The sequence below is a fragment of the Gastrolobium bilobum genome, unplaced genomic scaffold (genome assembly GCF_033153095.1).
Source record: "Gastrolobium bilobum isolate Gb01-03AN ecotype WA unplaced genomic scaffold, APGP_CSIRO_Gbil_v1 utg1262, whole genome shotgun sequence".
Classification (NCBI taxonomy): domain Eukaryota; kingdom Viridiplantae; phylum Streptophyta; class Magnoliopsida; order Fabales; family Fabaceae; genus Gastrolobium; species Gastrolobium bilobum.
In genome coordinates, this window is record NW_026897857.1 from 275636 (window position 1) to 295313 (window position 19678).

The 19678-nt window shown below is 33.7% G+C and overlaps 1 protein-coding gene across 3 annotated transcripts; it reads left to right on the forward strand.

Annotated features, from left to right (window-relative positions):
- Nucleotides 1-373: 373 nt before the first annotated feature.
- LOC133310859 (two-component response regulator ARR9-like) lies at nt 374-12144 on the forward strand. Of its 3 annotated transcripts, XM_061511864.1 has the most exons (8): nt 374-781; nt 938-1041; nt 1193-1261; nt 1638-1708; nt 1942-2046; nt 8504-8688; nt 8994-10801; nt 11683-12144. In XM_061511864.1, exons 1-8 carry the CDS (start codon nt 679-681, stop codon nt 11740-11742), a joined length of 2505 nt encoding a protein of 834 aa, XP_061367848.1. In that variant the 5' UTR covers nt 374-678; the 3' UTR covers nt 11743-12144. The 3 variants fall into 3 exon arrangements, with proteins under 3 accessions (XP_061367848.1, XP_061367849.1, XP_061367846.1); XM_061511865.1 differs by lacking the exons at nt 8504-8688; nt 8994-10801; nt 11683-12144 and having other exon boundaries at nt 397-781; nt 1184-1261; nt 1942-2564; XM_061511862.1 differs by lacking the exons at nt 374-781; nt 938-1041; nt 1193-1261; nt 1638-1708; nt 1942-2046 and having other exon boundaries at nt 7468-8688.
- The last annotated feature ends 7534 nt before the right edge of the window (nt 12145-19678 follow it).

Here is a 19678-nt window from a genome sequence, read left to right on the forward strand (position 1 = left end):
AAAAAAGTCTATCGTGATTTCTAAAAAATTTAAAATGAACCCATGTAATTAAAATTGTGGTCCCTTACAAATTCAAAAAAAATTCATATTAGTTTCTAAAAGGACTAAAATAGGTTTATTTTGAATTTTATAAAGACCACGATGAGCCTTTTTATTTACTAGGGATTAAAGCGAATATCGTGAAATTTGATGAGGACAAAAAATGATATTTACTCAAAATAAAATAAAGCGAAGCCCACCTCCTCCCTCAACCTAAAAAATATTCTCTGGGATTTATTTCTTTATTTTATTCATTAGCTAATTTGTTTTTTAAGTCTTTATCTTCAATTATTTTTTTATTTTTTGCATTGCTTTCACTGTGATTCAATATTGTCAGCTTGGAAATTTTTGCAAGATTTTGGGGTGAAATCTGACTGGATCTTGCTTTGTAGGATCTCTATACAAAAGTTATTCTTCACATTTCCTCATATCATCATTCCCATAAAGAATAACAGAAAAACAAAAAGCCATCTTACCTCAAGGGGAAGGAAGAACAAAGCAAAGAGGGAAAAAAAAGAAAAGAAAAGAAAAAGGAAAGAACCAAAGACCCTCTTTCCAATCCATTGGTTCTTCATTTCTCGTCTCATAATCTATTTGTGTAGTAGTTCTGTGTTTCAATTTGTATCTTTAGTTGGTGCAATGGGGATGGCTACAGAGTCACAGTTCCATGTATTGGCAGTTGATGACAGCATGATAGATAGAAAACTGATTGAGAGACTCCTCAAAACCTCTTCATACCAAGGTAGTTTATTTCTAGCAGATTAAACACACACACCCAAAGAAGAAAAAACCAACAAAATATGAGAAAAATTGTTTTTTTTTTTTTTTATATATATATATATCTTTTCATTTCTAGTATGTTATATGATATTAATGAACTCTGTTTTATAAATGGCAGTTACTACAGTTGATTCTGGTAGCAAGGCTTTAGAGTTTCTAGGCTTGCATGAGAATGACCAAAGCAACCCAAATACACCATCTTTTTCTCTTAACAATCATCAGGTATGGTATGGTTTGGTTTATCTGCTCAAATTGTATAAAGATTCCTTAGTCCCTTGTTTCTATTTTTCATTTTCTTTCTTTCTTGTTTTCTGGGGATCTGAAATTCTTTGGAATTTTTTTTTTTTTTTTGGTAATTTTTTAGGAAGTGGAGGTGAACCTTGTTATAACAGACTACTGTATGCCTGGCATGACAGGCTATGATTTACTCAAGAAAATCAAGGTATGCTCAATTTTCTATTCCTCATATTCTTATCTCTTAACATCAGTATATTATTCACTCTTGTAAGTTTTCCCTGTTGTGATTTATGTTTTTGCCATGTAGGCCAATGTAAAGACTTTTCCATAGTGAAACCATGCATTCTTTCCAATTTGCTATTTCTGAAAGTTGTTTTCTTGGATCCTGAGTTTTATTACCTACCAGAAAACATCAAAGAGAATTTCCTGGAATGTTTTTCCCACCCAAAACAGATCTGGTCCAATATATAAAAATATTATTCATTTGGAATGTTGTGTATGTCTATGAAAGTTATGTACTATGTTCTACCACCTGGAAACAACAGACTTAAAGATTTATAGGATTTTCTTTGATTTTTCAGGAATCTTCATCTTTTAAAAACATACCGGTGGTGATTATGTCATCTGAAAATGTGCCTTCCAGGATTAGCAGGTAATGGAAAGAACTCAGAAAGATTTCATCACATTTTATTCTCTCACTTGTAAGAAAAATGTAATATAAAACTATAAACCTTTTGAGTTGAAATGATTGTTTAGATGGATTTATATTTGAGACATGTGTTAAGGAAATATAGTATAATAACATTAATATGTCCCTCATCTAATAATTTAGGCTTTAGAATTGAAATGATTCTTTATATCTGATGAATATTTAAACTCGTTTAGATGCCTGAATGAAGGAGCAGAGGAGTTTTTCTTGAAGCCAGTGAGGTTGTCAGATATGGATAGGCTTAAACCCCATATAATGAAGACAAAGTTGAAAGATCAAAAGCAAGAAAACCAAGAAAAGCTTGAAAACTCAGAAGCTCAACAACAGCAACATATCCAAAATGAACAGCAACAAGCACAGTTTCAGCCAACAGAAGACCGACAACAGCAGCAATCACTACAACAAGCCATCAATAACAAGAGGAAGACAATGGAACATGGGCTTTCCCCTGATATTGACAGAACAAAACCAAGATACAATGGCATAACCACTTTGGTTGATGAATCGTTGCCAAATAATTTTCTTGAGTTTCAAAATGTAATTCCCATATAACGTGTTTGTTCTTTTAATTAAGTTCAGGGTTGGTTAATATAGGTTCTATAGTAGTTAATTACTGTACTCATTTCATGGGATATATCCTTCCAATTTTGTTCCCGCAAATATATAAAAAAAGGGAAAAGTGTGTGTTATTTTAAAGGAGGTAAAGTTGTATCATTTTAAGAGAGAAAAAGAGATAGATAAAGGAGGAGAAAGAGTTGACAAAAAAAAAAAAAAAAGTGTGGGTCCTACCTCTTTGTGAGATTGAAAGGATATAAGTTGTGTCATTTAAAAGGATAAACACTCTTCCTTTTTTTAATAACATTCAATAGAAAAATAAAAAAACCTATTGTATTTTGTCAGTTATTTGTTTATTTTTTAAGAGTAAATAAATACTCTTTTAGGTCCTCAACAAAAAAACACAGAACTCATTTTAATCTTTTATAAATTTTTTTGACTTATGGTCTTATGAAATTTCAGTTCTTTAAAATTGTGGTTCCTCAAAAATTTAAAGAAGACTCACATTAGTTCTTCAAAAAGGACTAATATAGGTGCTTTTTGTAAGGGATTGAATTCTGTATTTTTTGTTTAAACTTTCATCAAATAATATTGTTAAAGTATTATTTAAAATATGTAAAGTAATGAAATTTATTGTAGAAATATATTTATTTTCAAAATTATACTTATACAAATGAGGTGGTAAATTTTACCCTAACTAGAAAGTTTTCCTCCACCTGGCAAATCCTCACTAGCCAATATTATTTTTGGGTTTTATTTTTTTTATGTTGCATGAGACAAGTTGTCTCATGCAATACAAAAAAAATAAATGGGACCTACTAAAAAGGAAGAGAGAGAAAATAAAAAAGTGGGTTCCACTTACTTTTTGTGTGTTCCATGAGACAACTTATCTCATGCAACATAAGAAAAATAAAACCCATTGTTTTTTAATGTTTTCATTAGTCTATGAAAAACTAAAAGGTCTAACGTAAAGTTTTGAAGTCTTGAAAACATCTATTTTGCTTCATATGAGATGAAAAGATTTATTTTACCAGATAAAAGATGAATGTTTCAACAATATACTTTTGTTTTCCCAATTTCATAAATGAAATATAATATTTTGCTTTTAAAAGAAGCGAGTTGGATTGGAACTAAGAAGGATCCGAAAAATCAAAATATTTAAGTACAAGTTGTTGGGCCTTTTTCACATAGGTTCTAATTGTCTAGCCCAAATAACGAATACTAGGTTTCCACATGCAAAACAAGGGCAGTAGCCACAGTCTAAAAGTGATAGAGAATGAGAGCTCAAAAACGCAAGAGGAGAATTAGGTGCAACATTTTTTGTCCATCTTTTAGATTTTCTTTGTTTTTCCGTTGGGTCGAGCTGAATTGTTTTAAATATATTTAGGACTCATTGACCTCAATTCTAGATGGCTAGATGGTGGTGTCAGGCATCTTCAGGCGGAGTCCGACTTCATATCATTATCAATGAGTTAAGTTAGACAAGTGAATCCCTCATCATGATATTAATATATAGGTGTATCAGAGATCATCTAAGAGTGAAATGGACCATTTACTTCATTATTATTATGAATAAAAATATTTTTATCTTGTTTCATATTGCATGTCTCAAATATTATATATTTATATTGAATATGAGTAATTGGATAAAGCTCTTGGAATGGAACGAGTGTGTTATTGAGAATCTGTGATAGAGATCACGATCATGAGACCCAATAACACCACACGTTCATTGCTAGAAATATGTTCATAATCTAGATATATCGAGAATGGGCATTGGTGATATTGGATAAGACTAGCACAACTTAGCTACTTGCATGGAGATGCAAGATAGAGTTCTCGTGAGCTGCAAACATGGGCGAACCTACATGGGGGGCTAGGGTGGGCCCCCGCTCCCTCTAAAATATGAAAATATGTTCTACTATATGATATTCAACATGGTCTGTAAAAACAAAATTTTGAAAGTGCTTATAAAAAGTGAAAGACAAGCGATACTATTTATAAAAAAGTGTTCCATTCGTTCATTGCACTCAATTGATAACTATTATTTATCAAATTTAACCTGCCAGCATATATGACAGATTTTGTTCTTGGTCTGCTACCCTCCCCAATCAATGTGGAAAGCTTGCTTTTCCGTTGTATATAAAGAAAAGTTTAGTTAGTAATGCATATTCGCTCTACCTATCAAATTTGTCTATAATTTAATTTTATATTGATTGATTATCTAATTTTCTTTTTATAATCATTAAAAATTTGTACAGATTGTCATGTTAGAACTAAGGAGAAGAGTATTTACGTTTTGACTTTGTTGGCAAAGGAAAAATGTCAGTAATAGTTATCAATTATTAGTTGGGACCAAATGCTAAATATAAATAACACATTAATTAATTTACTGTGTCTTATGCTAAATAATAGCTAAGTAAAAAAATAAGATTCTGAAGAAATCAAAGAAAGTGCAACTATAACACTATAAGGCATGAAGGTAAACAATTAAAAATAGATCTTACAAACAAAATACAGGGTCTTAAGACTAGTTCCTCATTGAAATAGAGAGTGTATTGCACCATTGTCACGAGAAGCAAAAAATTGACATTCTAACCAAAAAATTGGCAAAAGATTATGTAATTTTATTAGGTTCTTCTTAACAAGTATTTTTGTATTCTTAGTGTGATCATCAAAGCAAAACTGGCATTGTCTTTTTATAATAGTAAGATAAATTTTTGTCCCCCGTCATATAATTTCCTCGGTCCGCCACCGGCTGCAAACATAAAGATATTTTAGTTGACTCGTGGGTAGATCTATTGGAGAATAGTTCGTCCTGAAGTATGTTTTCTTTTTGGGTGAAGCTTTCTCGAATATATGGAGAGAAACAGTGAATAGAACTTGAGCCCTTGATTTTCATATTTTTTTAACGAACGACAGTGATTAATTTTTATAAAAAGGATGAGATGACTGATGATACATAGGGGGCAGCCATAGAAATACCATTATTAAAAAAATAGACTGTTTAATAAAAATTAAAAAAAATGCTTATTTAAAAGTACAAACAAAAACAATATAATTCTTCACAGATACACAACATTATTATATATATCATGCATGAGATGTTAAACTGAAGCAAGCTTATGATATATAAGATTTGATTGATTAAATCTTATTTAACCTTGAATCTAAGATGTTGACTCCTATTATTCATCAACTCTTTCAATGTTTCTTTGGCACCTGTTAGTTAACAGTGGCTGCACACACCAAGTCTATATCAAATTGGTTGTTCAACAACAAAAAATATATGGTGTTTTCAATGGGAATAAGATACATTCCCAGTTTTGCATGGAATCATGACCGCCAGAGAACTATATCTCTGTTGTATACATAAATTAGAAGTCCACTTAAAAAAGGCATAACTCCTTCAATTCTTAACCAAATTAAACAAATGAAATATCTTTGTAAAAGCGCCAAATATCTAGTTTCTTGTCTCCAAATATCAGAATTTTTGGGGCAGCCAAGCATTCCCAAATTTACATCAATTGCACACTGTCAGATCTGTTTTCCATTACTTTTGTCGTCGGAATCAATCATTGCTGCAATTTTGTTTGGATTTGTTAGATGAGACTTGAATTATTAGTACTAATCAGTTTACTCTCAATTTACTTTAATGATAGCGTTTATCATGATCTTCGAGAGTAAAGTTTTGTATGGGTTCCGTTCTTCCTCATTACTGTAATGAAATCATAGAGTAGTAATGTACCGGATGCACATAGGGCGTTATATATATAAAGTAGGGTGTTATAGATAGAAAATAAACTAAAAAAATTAATTCATTCTAAAATATTTCATAATTAATTTATGAAAAAAATATTTATTCTTTTTTTTTTTTTGGTGAGGAAATATTTATTCTTTTAAATGATGGTTATTTTAGTTAAAACTAATATTTTTTATTTAAAATTTAAATTAAAAAACTTTCATTTTCTCCTTCCATGATTTTTATTATGTATTTCTTTTTCTCATTTAAAATAGTATAACAGAAAAATATTTCTGCAGTTAATGCAGATAAGTTATCTGCATTTACTTCTAAAATGACGTCGTTTTAAGATTGAAATATTATAAAATTATAATTATAAAGACTATAATAATCCTGAAATAAATTAAAATTACAAAAATACCATGATTTTTGCCCCAAATTGACGTCGTATTGGACTTATGCAATAACTGCAAAAAAGTGAATCCTTAGTATAATTATGAGTAAAAGATTTCTCCACTCAATGGAGATAAGTTATCTCCAGTGAGCCCAAAATGACGTCATTTTGGGTGGAAATCAAGATATTTTTGTAATTATAATATATTGCAGGATTATTTTAGTCTTATCATTATAATTTTTTAATCTTATAATACCAAAACGACGTCGTTTTGAGCTCACTGAAAATAACTTTATCTCCCGTGACTGGGGAAATATTTTTTTCTATAATTATATATCTTTTAAAAGGATAAACATCAAACTCTTAATTTATTGGAAAAAGTATGTGTCCTTTTGAATGATATAAAATTATGTCCTTTTAAAAGAAAAAAAGAGATAAATCATGGAATTTTTTTTTTTTTTTATGATATATCTCTTTCTCTCTTTTAAAACGATCATCTTTTAAAAGAATATATACTTTTTCCTAATTAATTATACAAAAATAAATTTTAAAAAAATGCTAGAAGGACTATAAGCAATAATTCTTTTTCATTAGTTAATATTAACCCCACAATTTTTTATTTTCGTGGCAAAATACAAATTGAGAACCATATGATAACTGAAGGCCTATCTTTCGGCGCATACCTCCGCTAAAGATTTCGGCATTGCGGCGTAGGTAATTTATTTTTGGCATCATTTCACGTTTCCTTTTGTTTTTATAAAATACATTTGATTATGAGTTGAAACTCGAAACTTCGTTTAGTCCATCATAGATTCATAGCTGCATGGGACAAGATACAGCTCACTGGGGGAAAAGCTAATAAATGCTTACACATTACACTCCATTGCCACGTGGCAAGTTTGGAAGAGATAGCAAACGACGTCGTTTCTTTCCTGTGGGTAGCTGCTAACTTTCCCTTAAGCAAAAGTCGCAGTCTTTGTACCAAAAAAATGATGAATTTGGTTGGAACGTTAGTGGTTTGCATTAGATTATTCTACAAGCCTTAACATCAAATGGAAATTTCAAATTCTTTCATCAAATCTTTAGTGTTCTTTTGATTCTTTTCTGGGTTTTTTTATTGTGTTTTTTTTTTTTTTTTTTTTTTCTCATCCCTGCAAGTACTCTTGTTAATCTTTAGTCTAAACTTCGAAGTTTGAACCGCCAACTTTATCTCCAAACCAGGTTCCTTTTTCTATGCACCAAGCTTCTGTAATCATTTTCAAAAGTAGGGAGAAGAAAAGGGTTGAGTTTTGATTGTGAGTTGGTAATTTCTTCAAAGCATGAATGCATGATCTTGGGTTTCTTTTGTATTCTTGCTTTCTTCTTCAAGTTGTTCTGCTACCTGCTTTGATCTGAATCCTTTTGTCAATTTGGTTTTTTTGTTCTATGGTTGCTTTTGATTGGGGATTTTTAGATTTGGGTATGTGAAAATTTTGGATTTTGCTTGGTGGGTCTTTAATATGTTCATCAGCTCTTTTGGCACTTGTGATGGTTAATTGCTTCTTGAGAGAGTACTTGGTTTCTGAGTTCTTCAAGGGAAGATGGCTTTGCAGGAAATTCATTCTTGGACACTGGGAGGACTTATTGGAGCCTTTATTGACCTTTTTGTTGCTTATTTCTTGCTCTGTGGATCAGCTATTGCTTTCTTTGCTTCCAAATTCTTCTGGTTTTTTGGACTTTACTTTCCTTGTCCCTGCAAGGGGAGTTTTGGGTTTAAGAGTAGTAACTTCTGTCTGCACAAAATACTCTTTGAGTGGCCTTCAAGGAAGATATGCTCCATTCAAGTGATGGCGGCTAAAAGGTTTCCTTTTGATCTGGTTAGGGTGAAGTGTCATTCATGCAATGCCAATGACAAAATGGTTGCAGAGAAAGTATCTGATAATAGGCTTGTTGATTTGGAAGATGAAGCATCTTGTAGTTCATTTTCAGGACCACGTTTGCTTTCCTTAGTTGATAAGGAAAACGGGTATGATGCTAAGGGAAAGAGGATCATGAGTCTGAAACGAAGGTCTGGGATTAGGCGCAGGAGAAAGGGTAATTATGATTGTGGAAAAGCCTCTATGGTTATTCCTTCTGATAATCTGCAGTCTGATGTTGGCCTCTCTTCCTGCTTGCCTTGTTATGGCAGTATAATTAGAGATAAAATCAGTGAAAGCGTAAATCCTGCTTCAGGGAAAGAAGTTAGTGTGCTCGGTAAGTGAGAAATTATTAACATGATTATCGTTCATTCAATGATTTCAATTGAAGTCACTTATTGTTAATGTGAATTTGCAGTCTTTCTAATATATGCTATACTAGCTCCCACATGTTAGAATATTTATGACTCTTGCAAACTGCCAAGTTCAACATCTTGTGATTATAATGATAAATGATTTTGTCAAGGCATAACAAGTTGAATCTTATATTCGTTTTGAACAAGTATTCAATGTATTTTTATTATTTTATGCATACTAGATATTGGCTTTTAACTTGCTGTATTTTTCCATCCTGCTATTTAGACGATGAAGGTGCCCAAACAGGTCATGATTTGTGTGAAAAGTCCTGTCATAGTTATGAATTTGATGGATCAATGGTTGATAGTCCAGTACTGGAAAAATATTCATCAACACTGGAACACTACATGAGTAATGTGCAACACAATGTCCAGATTGTTCGAAATGAAGAGAAGCGAATCAAGATGTTGGAAAATGAACTCGAAGAAGAGAAAGCTGCCTATGCTGCTCTTTACCTAGTGCTAGAAAAGGAGAGAGCTGCAGCTGCTAGTCCAGGACAGGACAAAAAATCATCTTCATTGGAACACTACATGAGTAAAGAGCAAGACAATGTCCAGATTGTTCGAAATGAAGAGAACCGTATCAAGATGTTGGAAAACGCACTTGAAGAAGAGAAAGCTGCGTATGCTGCTCTTTACCTAGAGCTAGAAAAGGAGAGAGCTGCAGCTGCTAGTCCAGGACAGGACAAAAAATCATCTCCATTGGAACACTGCATGAGTAAAGAGCAAGACAATGTCCAGATTGTTCGAAATGAAGAGAACCGTATCAAGATGTTGGAAAACGCGCTTGAAGAAGAGAAAGCTGCCTATGCTGCTCTTTACCTAGAGCTAGAAAAGGAGACAGCTGCAGCTGTTAGTCCAGGACAGGACAAAAAATCATCTTCATTGGAACACTACATGAGTAATGAGCAAGACAATGTCCAGATTGTTCGAAATGAAGAGAACTGTATCAAGATGTTGGAAAACGCACTTGAAGAAGAGAAAGCTGCCTATGCTGCTCTTTACCTAGAGCTAGAAAAGGAGAGAGCTGCAGCTGCTACTGCAGCTGATGAAGCCATGGCTATGATATCACGTCTGCAGGAGGAGAAGGCATCAGTGGAAATGGAAATGAGACAATACCTGAGGATGATAGAAGAAAGAGTCTCTTATGATGAAGAAGAGATGAATATTCTGGAAGAGATCCTTATAAGAAGGGAAAGGGAGAATCACTTTCTGGAAAAGGAGCTTGAAGCTTATAGGCAGATGGATTTGAATGGAAGTGACCAGTCAAATGACAAGCCAAAGCTGCTGCTTGATGAATGGGGACAAAGACCTCCACTTTCAGTTGAAACACATGAAGATCCACTGCAGAGTGAAAGCACCATATCAATTGTTAAGAAAGATGAAGCATCAAATATTTCCTCAAATTATATGATTACTCAAACTTGTATCGATACAGAAGAGGAAGAAGAGCTGGAGAAAAACACAGAACACAAGGATCAAATGCACAGTGATATACATAGCTCTTTTTATGATACTGAACCTGATGTTCTTGATGTTCATGTTGTAGATGACAACATAAAACTTAGAGAAGAGGAAAATGAAAAGTTAAGCAGCTCTTTATTTAGTACTGTTTCAAATGAATCCAGAAACAGTTATCTTGAATTTGGAATTGTAGCAGTACCGAGCACTAATACAGTGAGTAATTGTCCAAGGACAAGCAAGACAGAAAATGAGAATAGTGATGATGGCCCAACTAGTCAATTATCCATGTTCTATAATTCAAGATGCAAAACTTTGCCTTTTGATTCTGAAAGCGATTCTTCATCAGCAGTTCATAATGAAAAGTTAAAGATTGACAATGAGATTGAAATTCTTGGAGAAAGGCTGAGAATGGTAAAACATGAAAAAGAAAAATTGACTTTATTTGCGGAGAATGTTGAAAGTGAAAAACGTCAGTTTAAGCTTCTGGAGGAGATAGCAAACCATCTTCAACAAATTAAACAGTTAAGAAACCCAGTGCGTGGGGCTTCCTTGCCCCCTTCATCATCTAAGGTATAATTTACTACTTGTTATCTACCATTACCACCATTCAAATTTTTATCAAGAACAACTTAGTCTTAGAAGCATGTATGTGAAACAATTCTCTAGTCATGGTCATCTGTTGTTGTTGACTATATGTGATGATTGTATTTGTACCTTCTTTCTAGTATATAACGGTTTCTTATGCTTGAATTTAATATGATTCCACAACTACAAATTCAGTATGTGGAAAGAGTTTATGATTTCGATTTCCTTTCATTACCAGCCGTTCTTGCACATATCCATTGCATAGCTTTATGTCTGAACCTCTTTCTTAAATTTCCTTTTGTCATTAAGTGTACCTGTAACTCTGTCTGTGCTCAATGCTTCCAGTTCTCTTCTTAACCATCCAACCCTCTACAAAAAGAAAGCATCAAAACTCAAAAGCATAGTTATCAAGGTCGAATTCAAAAGCTGTGGTTACTCACCAGTGAAATTTTTTTGTTTGAAATAATATTCTCTTGTGTATCAACATTTCTTATACATAATAACAACTTAAGATACTTAAGGTCCTGGAATATTTCTTGTATTTGTTACTGTTGTTTAACTAATAACACACTACCTACATAATTAGAATGTGAGCCTTGGAGCAGCGTTAAGGTTATTCCTTGTGACCGGAAGGTCACAGGTTCGAGTCTGGAAAATAGCCTCTTTGCAAAAATTTGCAAAAATATAAGGGTAAGGCTGCATACAATTGACTCTCACTCCAATCGTTGCAAGTCGGGGAGCCTTGTACATCTTTTTTTTTTTTTTTTAATGGTACCTTCATTTTCATATTGATTGGTCATAGTGTAACTACTTGGGGATTGTTATGTTGCTTAATGACCAATACTGATTATCCCATTCATTTTCAGGTGAGCTTGAGGAAAAGACGCTGCCAAAGTGCATCTTGGGAGACATGTGAAAGCAGCTAAATCATGTACAGTAGCAACACTTGTGCCATGGCTCCACAGCCAGCACCCTTGGCAACATGTAAATGGCAACCACCTATGGTAGCTACTAGAATTCACCAGTACTTCGTTTTACAATGTTTTATGTTTTAGCATGTAAATAAACCTTCTTATAGTCCAATGGGGTCAATATGTATTCAAAACAGTTTTGAATCCTATGCCACGTACCTATAGTCTTTTATCCCACATTATGCTGTGTTTTTTTGCCTTGGAGGGATATGACACAAATTACGGGATATGAACTGTAAACAGCCTTTTCGTCCTTTTTCTTGTAGTTTGAGGTATCATGTCCATAGAATATAGAGGACAGCTTGTGAATGTAATTATTGCTTTCAACTTCTTTATGGAGTAATCATTATGTGCTAGTGCGTGTGATTTTGCTTTTAAAAGGATGATGTTTGGAGTTTTTTAAATTAAAGCATGATCATGGGCATAAAAAAATATAGAGACCATGGTTGTTCATTTGTCATTGCTTATTATTATATTCTTGAGATGATAGCGTTTTAGATAATGTCTAATATAGTACCCGAATGCATTTAGTGGCTGGCGTCTCTGGTTTTTATTGCAGGACACTAAAGGAATGGTCCTCAACTCGTCACCAGGGTGTAAATGGGTTGGGCTTTGGCCTTCCTGGCCCAAGCCTACGCCAAAAAAATTTAGCCTATCTGGCCTACTAAAGGCTTTATTTGTAGGCCAAACCTGGCCTATTTTTAAAAATAAGAAAGTCTGACATAGCCTACAGGCCTTGTAGGCCTCTCACTGTAGATACTAAGCAAAAAAAATAATTGTATAGAGCAAAGAAAGTTCTATTCATGCATGCACTAGCACTAGTACTTCTCATAAGAAAAAAATGACAAACAAGAAAGAGTCAACATAATACATCAGCTCTAGAATGTATATCATAGATGAATAGAGTCAATGAAATAGAAAAAATAAGAAAAATACAATTACTGAATGCTGAAATAAAGTCTACAACAGAATGTCATTCATCTAAAAATCTTTAAACCACCATCAATTAGGGTTGGTATTGGTATTTGGTACTTTGCGTCTTTGCCACATAAAATAATATTATTTTATTATTTTATTTTAATAAATTAAATAGGCCAGCCTACAAGGCTGTAGGCCGGACTTGACAAAATTGGCCTATGGCCTATTTGTTAAATTTTTTTTTATAAGCCTAAGCTTACTCTATTTTTCTGAAAGACCGGGCCTGAGCCGGGCTCAATGTAGGCCGGGTCGTTGGCTAGACTGGGCTAACCTGATCTATTTACACCCCTACTCGTCACTTTACACCGGTGGTTTGCTGTGGTAAAAATAGTAAAATTAAATAATTAAGGCAAAAAGTATAACTTTATTATATATTTCATTTTCGTCTTACAATTATATTTGGTTTTATTTTTTTCGAAACCTTTAAAATTCACAAATTTAATCCTAATTGTTCATGTTATTAAAAATGTTGATGAAATTTGTTCATTTTATTGGAAAAATTATTTATTATTTTAAAGGACATAATTTTATGTTATTTTAAGTGAGACTATTGTGTTTTGATGTATTAGTGATTTTTTGCTTTCTCTCCTCTATAAAATTAAGAGGAGAAAGAAAAGGAGTATTGTGGAAAAAAAGAAGATAAAAAACCACCAAAATAACAGTCGTTCCACTTAAAATGTCAACAAACATTTTTTCTATGTTATTAATGCGGTTTAATTATGTTTTTTATCCTGTAATTAATGTTGGGGATGTATATTAAAAATAATACAATAATGTAGCTCGCCTAATCTTTCAAATGCAACTAGAATCACATCAATTGGAGGTCCCTAGATAGAGTTATGCTCTGGGAAAGTTGACTGTTTCATCAGAAATTTTTTGACAGGTAATAGTAATATGCAACCAACTTTCCCATTGAACTGCAGTTGCTAGGGATATTCAAACATTCTGAAAATTTCCAGATTGAAAGATTAGAGAGTTATCTTTGATTTGCAACCAGTTTCACAAAATTCAGAGGACTCCAACTCATGTTATGTTCAAAAGACAGAAGGTGGTCAAAGCTGAAAAGTTGCAGACTGATATATTAGTACTAATATTTTACAACCAACTTCAAGTAGGAGCTAGAGATTCATTTTGGGGCTTAATAAACTTCCATACAGTCCTAGTTACACCTCTTTGCTCAAAATAACATGTCTTACAGAGTACATCAAATCCATGATTTAAACTACAACTAGTTCAGTTCTTTACATCATAGTAGTTAACAAAAAGAAAAATAATCATGGAAAATATGCAGTCCCTTGTTCAATTCTTCACACCTATATTTTTGTCTTTCTTTTATCTTCTCCTGCAGATTGCAGCCCATAAAGGGGAGTGAGATGTTGAATCTCAGTAAGGGGGAACTTGATACAAGATCAGTGTACAATAAATTCATTACAGAACAAGAACGTAAATGAATCCAGCAGTTGGAACCAAAATAACTGCCAACAAGGCAATAATTCAGAGCAGAGGCAGTGCCATTCAGAGTTCCAGAATGGAGTCTTACCTTCTCCATAAACAGAGAACCGGGCCAAGGTTCGTTACTTCCACGTGAAAGACAGAGAACTCATATATTTACAGCGTCAGCAACTCAGAAAAACAGAAATTTTACGGCAAATATATTGTTGGGTATAGCTCATACGTCGCATGCTGATGAATGTCCTTGTTGTCGGGGTCAGCAGAAAGGCAACTAGGATAGAGACTAGGTATTATTGTGGGCCTCTGATTTATTGTAATTTTCTTAGCAGTTTGGGCTTGGGCCCATGAATAGCTGTTATTAGGGTTCTCTAATCCTATTTATATTTTTTTTGTAAATCGAGTGACTTGTAACCAGTGGCGGTGAGGTGAATATAGTACAGACAAGCTGGACGTAGCCTATATTGGGTGAAATAGGATAAATCATCGTGTCAATCTCTCTACTCTTTTCTCTGTTCTGTTTTCTCAATTTTGTGTGATTGTCGATTTCCACCGTATATGACAACACAAATTTGTGATTACCTCATAACTCAATGACAGAATTTGATCCTTTCAATCAGCGGCGGAGCCCGCATAGTAACCCATCCCGAGAAAAAAAATTAGCCGATGCCATACTAAATACTTTCCTGTATGTAGCCTAGTGCTACAGTCATTTAACCATGTATAAAACGTGGCTAATTTTTGAAAATCAGTTAAGGACAAAGAACTGGCTCAAGCCAACGTGGCTCCGCCACTGCTTTCAATAAAATGCAGCAATGCAAACATGTCATTCAGTCTCATACAAACAGATATCAGATTGGTCCCATATTTACTCATGTTACTAGGCTGTAAGAAAATGTATTGTATAACACATTAATTAAGTCCCTCTTACCTAGAGCCGATCCTTCACCACTATTTGCAAGTTGTTGGTCTTTGTTTCCTTGGCTAGGCACCTCCCTTCTTCCTAAACTTGAGGTAGCCGAACCTAAACCGCAGAAAGGAGATTAGTGCTCTCACAAGTGAGGCAATCAAAATGCTCTTTTTTTTTTTTGGAAATATTCCATCGGTTCAGAGCTTCGCGATTAGTCTGATTCGGGGCGGGTCCAGGATTAAGGCTTTAAACTCCTCCCAAAAGTGATACTGAGGAGATTCGAAAAATGCTCTAAAGCTAAAAGAAAAAGAATGCAACAAAAAAGAGATTTCTTACCACCAGACCGCTTCCTCTATGCTAAGCGTGTGGAATTATAAGAGATAAAAATGAGTGTAAGGAAAGAAATAAAAATTAGATACTAGCCACTTGTTTGGGTTTAAGAGGGTTGGTTCTAAATTTTGAAAAGTCTAATTAAATTAGGTAGCTTAGTTTCAGTCCTCAACTAAATAAATCATTGGGCAGGATATATTTACCATCAAAAAAGTTTATCACTCTTATAATCAATTTAATCACCATTGATTTCCGTCAATCTAACGGTTATAATTTATTAGAAATTAATAATTAATTAATAAATATGACACAATAAATGCTATTAATTTTCAATAGATTATAACCGTTAGATTGACAAAAATCAACGGTGATTGAATTGGTTGTAAGAGTGGTAAACTTTTTTGGTGGTAAGTGAATCTGTTCCTATAAATCATAGGGTCAAAGTAATTCACCCACTAATTACTCGACTTAATTCCATAGATTTAAGTGAGTTTTTTTTGTCTGAGTACTAGCAACTACTAATACAAATTCTTAGCTAATTAAACGGGTAATTACTTAATTCCTTCTTCATTACCCATCCGAATTTAATAATCTAAGTAGCTATCAAAATAAATATTTCCATGCTCAAATTAAATTTTTTGGTTATATGGAGTATCACAGATCACATATCTAACTCATAGTCCTTAAGAGTGTGCATTCGCCTACCAACATATTTCAAACTGTTACTACGGATCAAATGTCCCGATGGGATAAAAGATTTGAATTTGTTAAATAAATTAGCTAATATTCTTATAAAATATGTATTTTAATATGTGGATGACCTTTGGCCTTTCATATGTTTTATGATGTGTGGATCATCATTTGATTTTTCATAACTTTTGATATACCATGTAATCACTATACAACTGTATCGAAGTGTATTTACACCTTTATTCATGTACAGAGTCTTATATAAAGACAAAACTTATATGAAAGATTAGTGAATTATAATTTGATAATATTCTTATGGTTTCCCAAGAGTTCATGCTTTGATCTTCATATACTTCCTTTCTTCATCTACCAATTCTCCATTTTTATTTTTTGTTTCTGCTTCTGAAGTGACAATGGGTATTTGACAATATATATATCCTCTTGTTCTTAGAGTATTAATGAGTGTCTTATGCTCCTGAAGTAGTAGTGAGTGCTTGAAAATCTGTATTGGATATTTGAGAAATTATATCATTTTTTTTCCTGAAATAGCGGTGAGTGTTTGGCAATCCTTATTATTAATTTAAAGATTTTTTAGTATAGTGTTGTGGCAAATGCTTAAAAGCCAAATTTCCACATCCGTGAAGTGAATGGAAATAAATATAATTTTAACTCGTTAGTTCAAAAATATTGCTTGAAGCAAATGCCAAATTATAAAAGATTCTAACCATCTATCAGCACAGATAATGATATATCTATTGAAAGGGCGGTAGAAAATCCATCCTTAGGTCAAATCATGAAAAAGAAAGAAGTCAAACAAAGGTGGCTAAATAAAAATAAACTAAGGATAAGCGTCATAAATCTTATGCTATGAAAATTACTCTTATTGTCTTAATCACGGTAGAGGCCAACATTATTTTGTTGAATTTTGCTCTTGAACTAGCAAATACATCTTTACATTAATGATTCCTATTATCTTTTTGGATTGATTCAACTCATTTTTTAATTATTGGTTATGGTTTGCTTTATGTTACTTCTAGAATAAATATTTTTTATGTTTCATTTATAGGAATTTTATTGACAAATTTTATTGATATATTTTGTCTTGCATTGTATAACACCTCACAATTTTAAATCAAGTAATTAAAATATTAAGTGAGCAATCAAGTGAATGATTAGTGAAAATCCAAAAGATTAGGCCAAAATACAAAGAAAGGGCAAAACGGTAATTAGCCAACACGCAACCCTAGGAAGATAAAAATTGAGTAGAAGGTCTCAGATGGTAAAAATAACCCTGGAAATGGGTTCAGAACGAAAAATTGAGTGGACAGGCAAGTTTCAGAAAAATCAGTGAATAGTGTTTTTCGCGGGTAAAAATACCGCGGTACGATTGCACCGTAAAACGTGCCGATTGAGTTTTGAGCTCTAGGTTTCAAATATGAGTTAAAAATGGTCTAATGAGTTAGGAAATATGATTTCTTATAATATTCGATGAAATTAAGACAGTTTGGGGAAGCGTGCCAATGGCGCGCGTAATAGCTTAAAACAGTGTTTTCTCCGAACGAATGGAGGACTCTTAATTCATCTGATCAAGCCTAATTAAAGGGGAATAGTTAATGTTAAAAATTTGAGTTTCTAAATAGGTTGTGAATTTACGGACGTTTAGTGGAATCGGAGGAAAATTCGGATTAGTTTTAAATCGCGTGAGGTGGCGGTGGGACCCACCCCACTTAAGTGACTTAAGCCACATGTGCTTGGCACTATTCATGCATCACTTTCCTCCCTTCTTCTTCATGAAACCCGCAGCCCCCTCCCCCAAAAACCCTATTTGCATTCAAATTTTCTTTTCACCATAACTTGATCATTTCTTAACCAAATCAAGTGATTTTTGTGTTGAAATTTGTTGGAAACAACCTTCTAAACACATTGGTACCACTCTTGAGCCTTGAAACCGTGTATTTGGGGAGATATTGGCCATTTACAGCCACGAAATTTTGGAGAAAAAATGGTTGTCCATGGAGCTTTTTGATCTTCCATTGCTTGGAGGAGTCTTGGGTTAGCTTCTAGCCTTTGTTGTGAGTATGTTTCCATCCCATTTACATGGTTTAATTGTGATTGAATTTTTGGAAACCTAAAGCTTGATTTGATGATGTGTTGTGTTAGAGAGCTCAATTTGAAAATGTGTATTAGATGATAATGTGTTAGAATGATGTATTAAAGCTAGAAATGCGATGAAATTTATTGATGAAAAATGTGAATTTTTAACTTAGAAAATTTTGAGGTTGTCATGACTTTGAGTTTTGAAAATGTGTTAGGATTGGATTGATGAGTTGTTGTATGATTGTATGTTGATATAATAGGATTGTATGAGGTGTGGAATGATTAAAGTTGTATGGAAATTCCTTGGAATGCCATAGGGTAAAATTCGATTCTTTTAAGAAAGATTGAAGAATTGATGTTGAAAAATGATTTGGATGATGATTTGAGTAGTTATATGGTGCTTAGATGGGTTGTGTTGTGCTTGGAGAGTGTTTGAATCAATGGAAAAGAATGAATTGTGTTAGAGACCTAAGTGAGCCCAGAATGAAATATTTCGCAAAACGATGCGTAAATGTCGAAAAACGGAAAAACGACGATTGAACTAGCCTCAAAACAACCTAAGGGAGTGTTATAAAATGAGAAAGAAAATTTAGGAAAATAAATCTCAAATTTACACCTACATGGCCGAACCTCCAAGGGAAAAAGGGGGGATTTTGCGATTTTCGCGTTTTGATGGAATTCGACGCGAAAATGACGAACCGGCACTTGAACTGGCCTATTGACAACCTAATGAGACGTAACAAAATGAGAAAGAAAATTTAGAAAAATAAATCTCAAATTTACACTACAATGGCCGAACCATCAAGGGAGGATGGGGAGGATTTTTGTGATTTTGCAATTTGATGCTATTTGACGCGTACTGATGGATGTACGTAATTGTATAGGTTGCCGTACGTTGACTTGAATCCTGAATCTTGATTCAGTGAGTTGCCATCGGTCTTGGACCAAGTGGATTGAGGTAAGTAATTGGTTCAATGCATGTGTAATTGTAAAGTAGCATGTATTGTTTGAATTGTGAGTGATTAGGAATGTCCTCTGTGTAGGCATTCTGCTGTGTACCAAGTTGAGGGATATGCTGCTGCGGAGCTTGTGGAAACAATATTCCAGGTAACCTCTTGGTACTGGGGCTTGTTCCCCTTTTCTGTTCCACCTTGCCAGTTGATGGCAACGGTAGGAAGTGTGTATGAATAGTATAGAACACATGAGCAAGCATGCATTATTGCTATGGGTACTGCAGTACCGAGTCTCTGGCCAGTAGACAGTTTTATTAGCCTTCGGGCATTTTCGGACTTCCGCTGGATAGGTCTCCAGGAGGGAGTTCCAGTTGACTGCGGTCATGGTGTGTGATCCGGGTAGGAGCACACTAGGAATGTCTTTGGCGTTTTGGTTGGTTTGGGCATCATGGTTGTGGTTTCTGTGAACACACCTTGGATGATA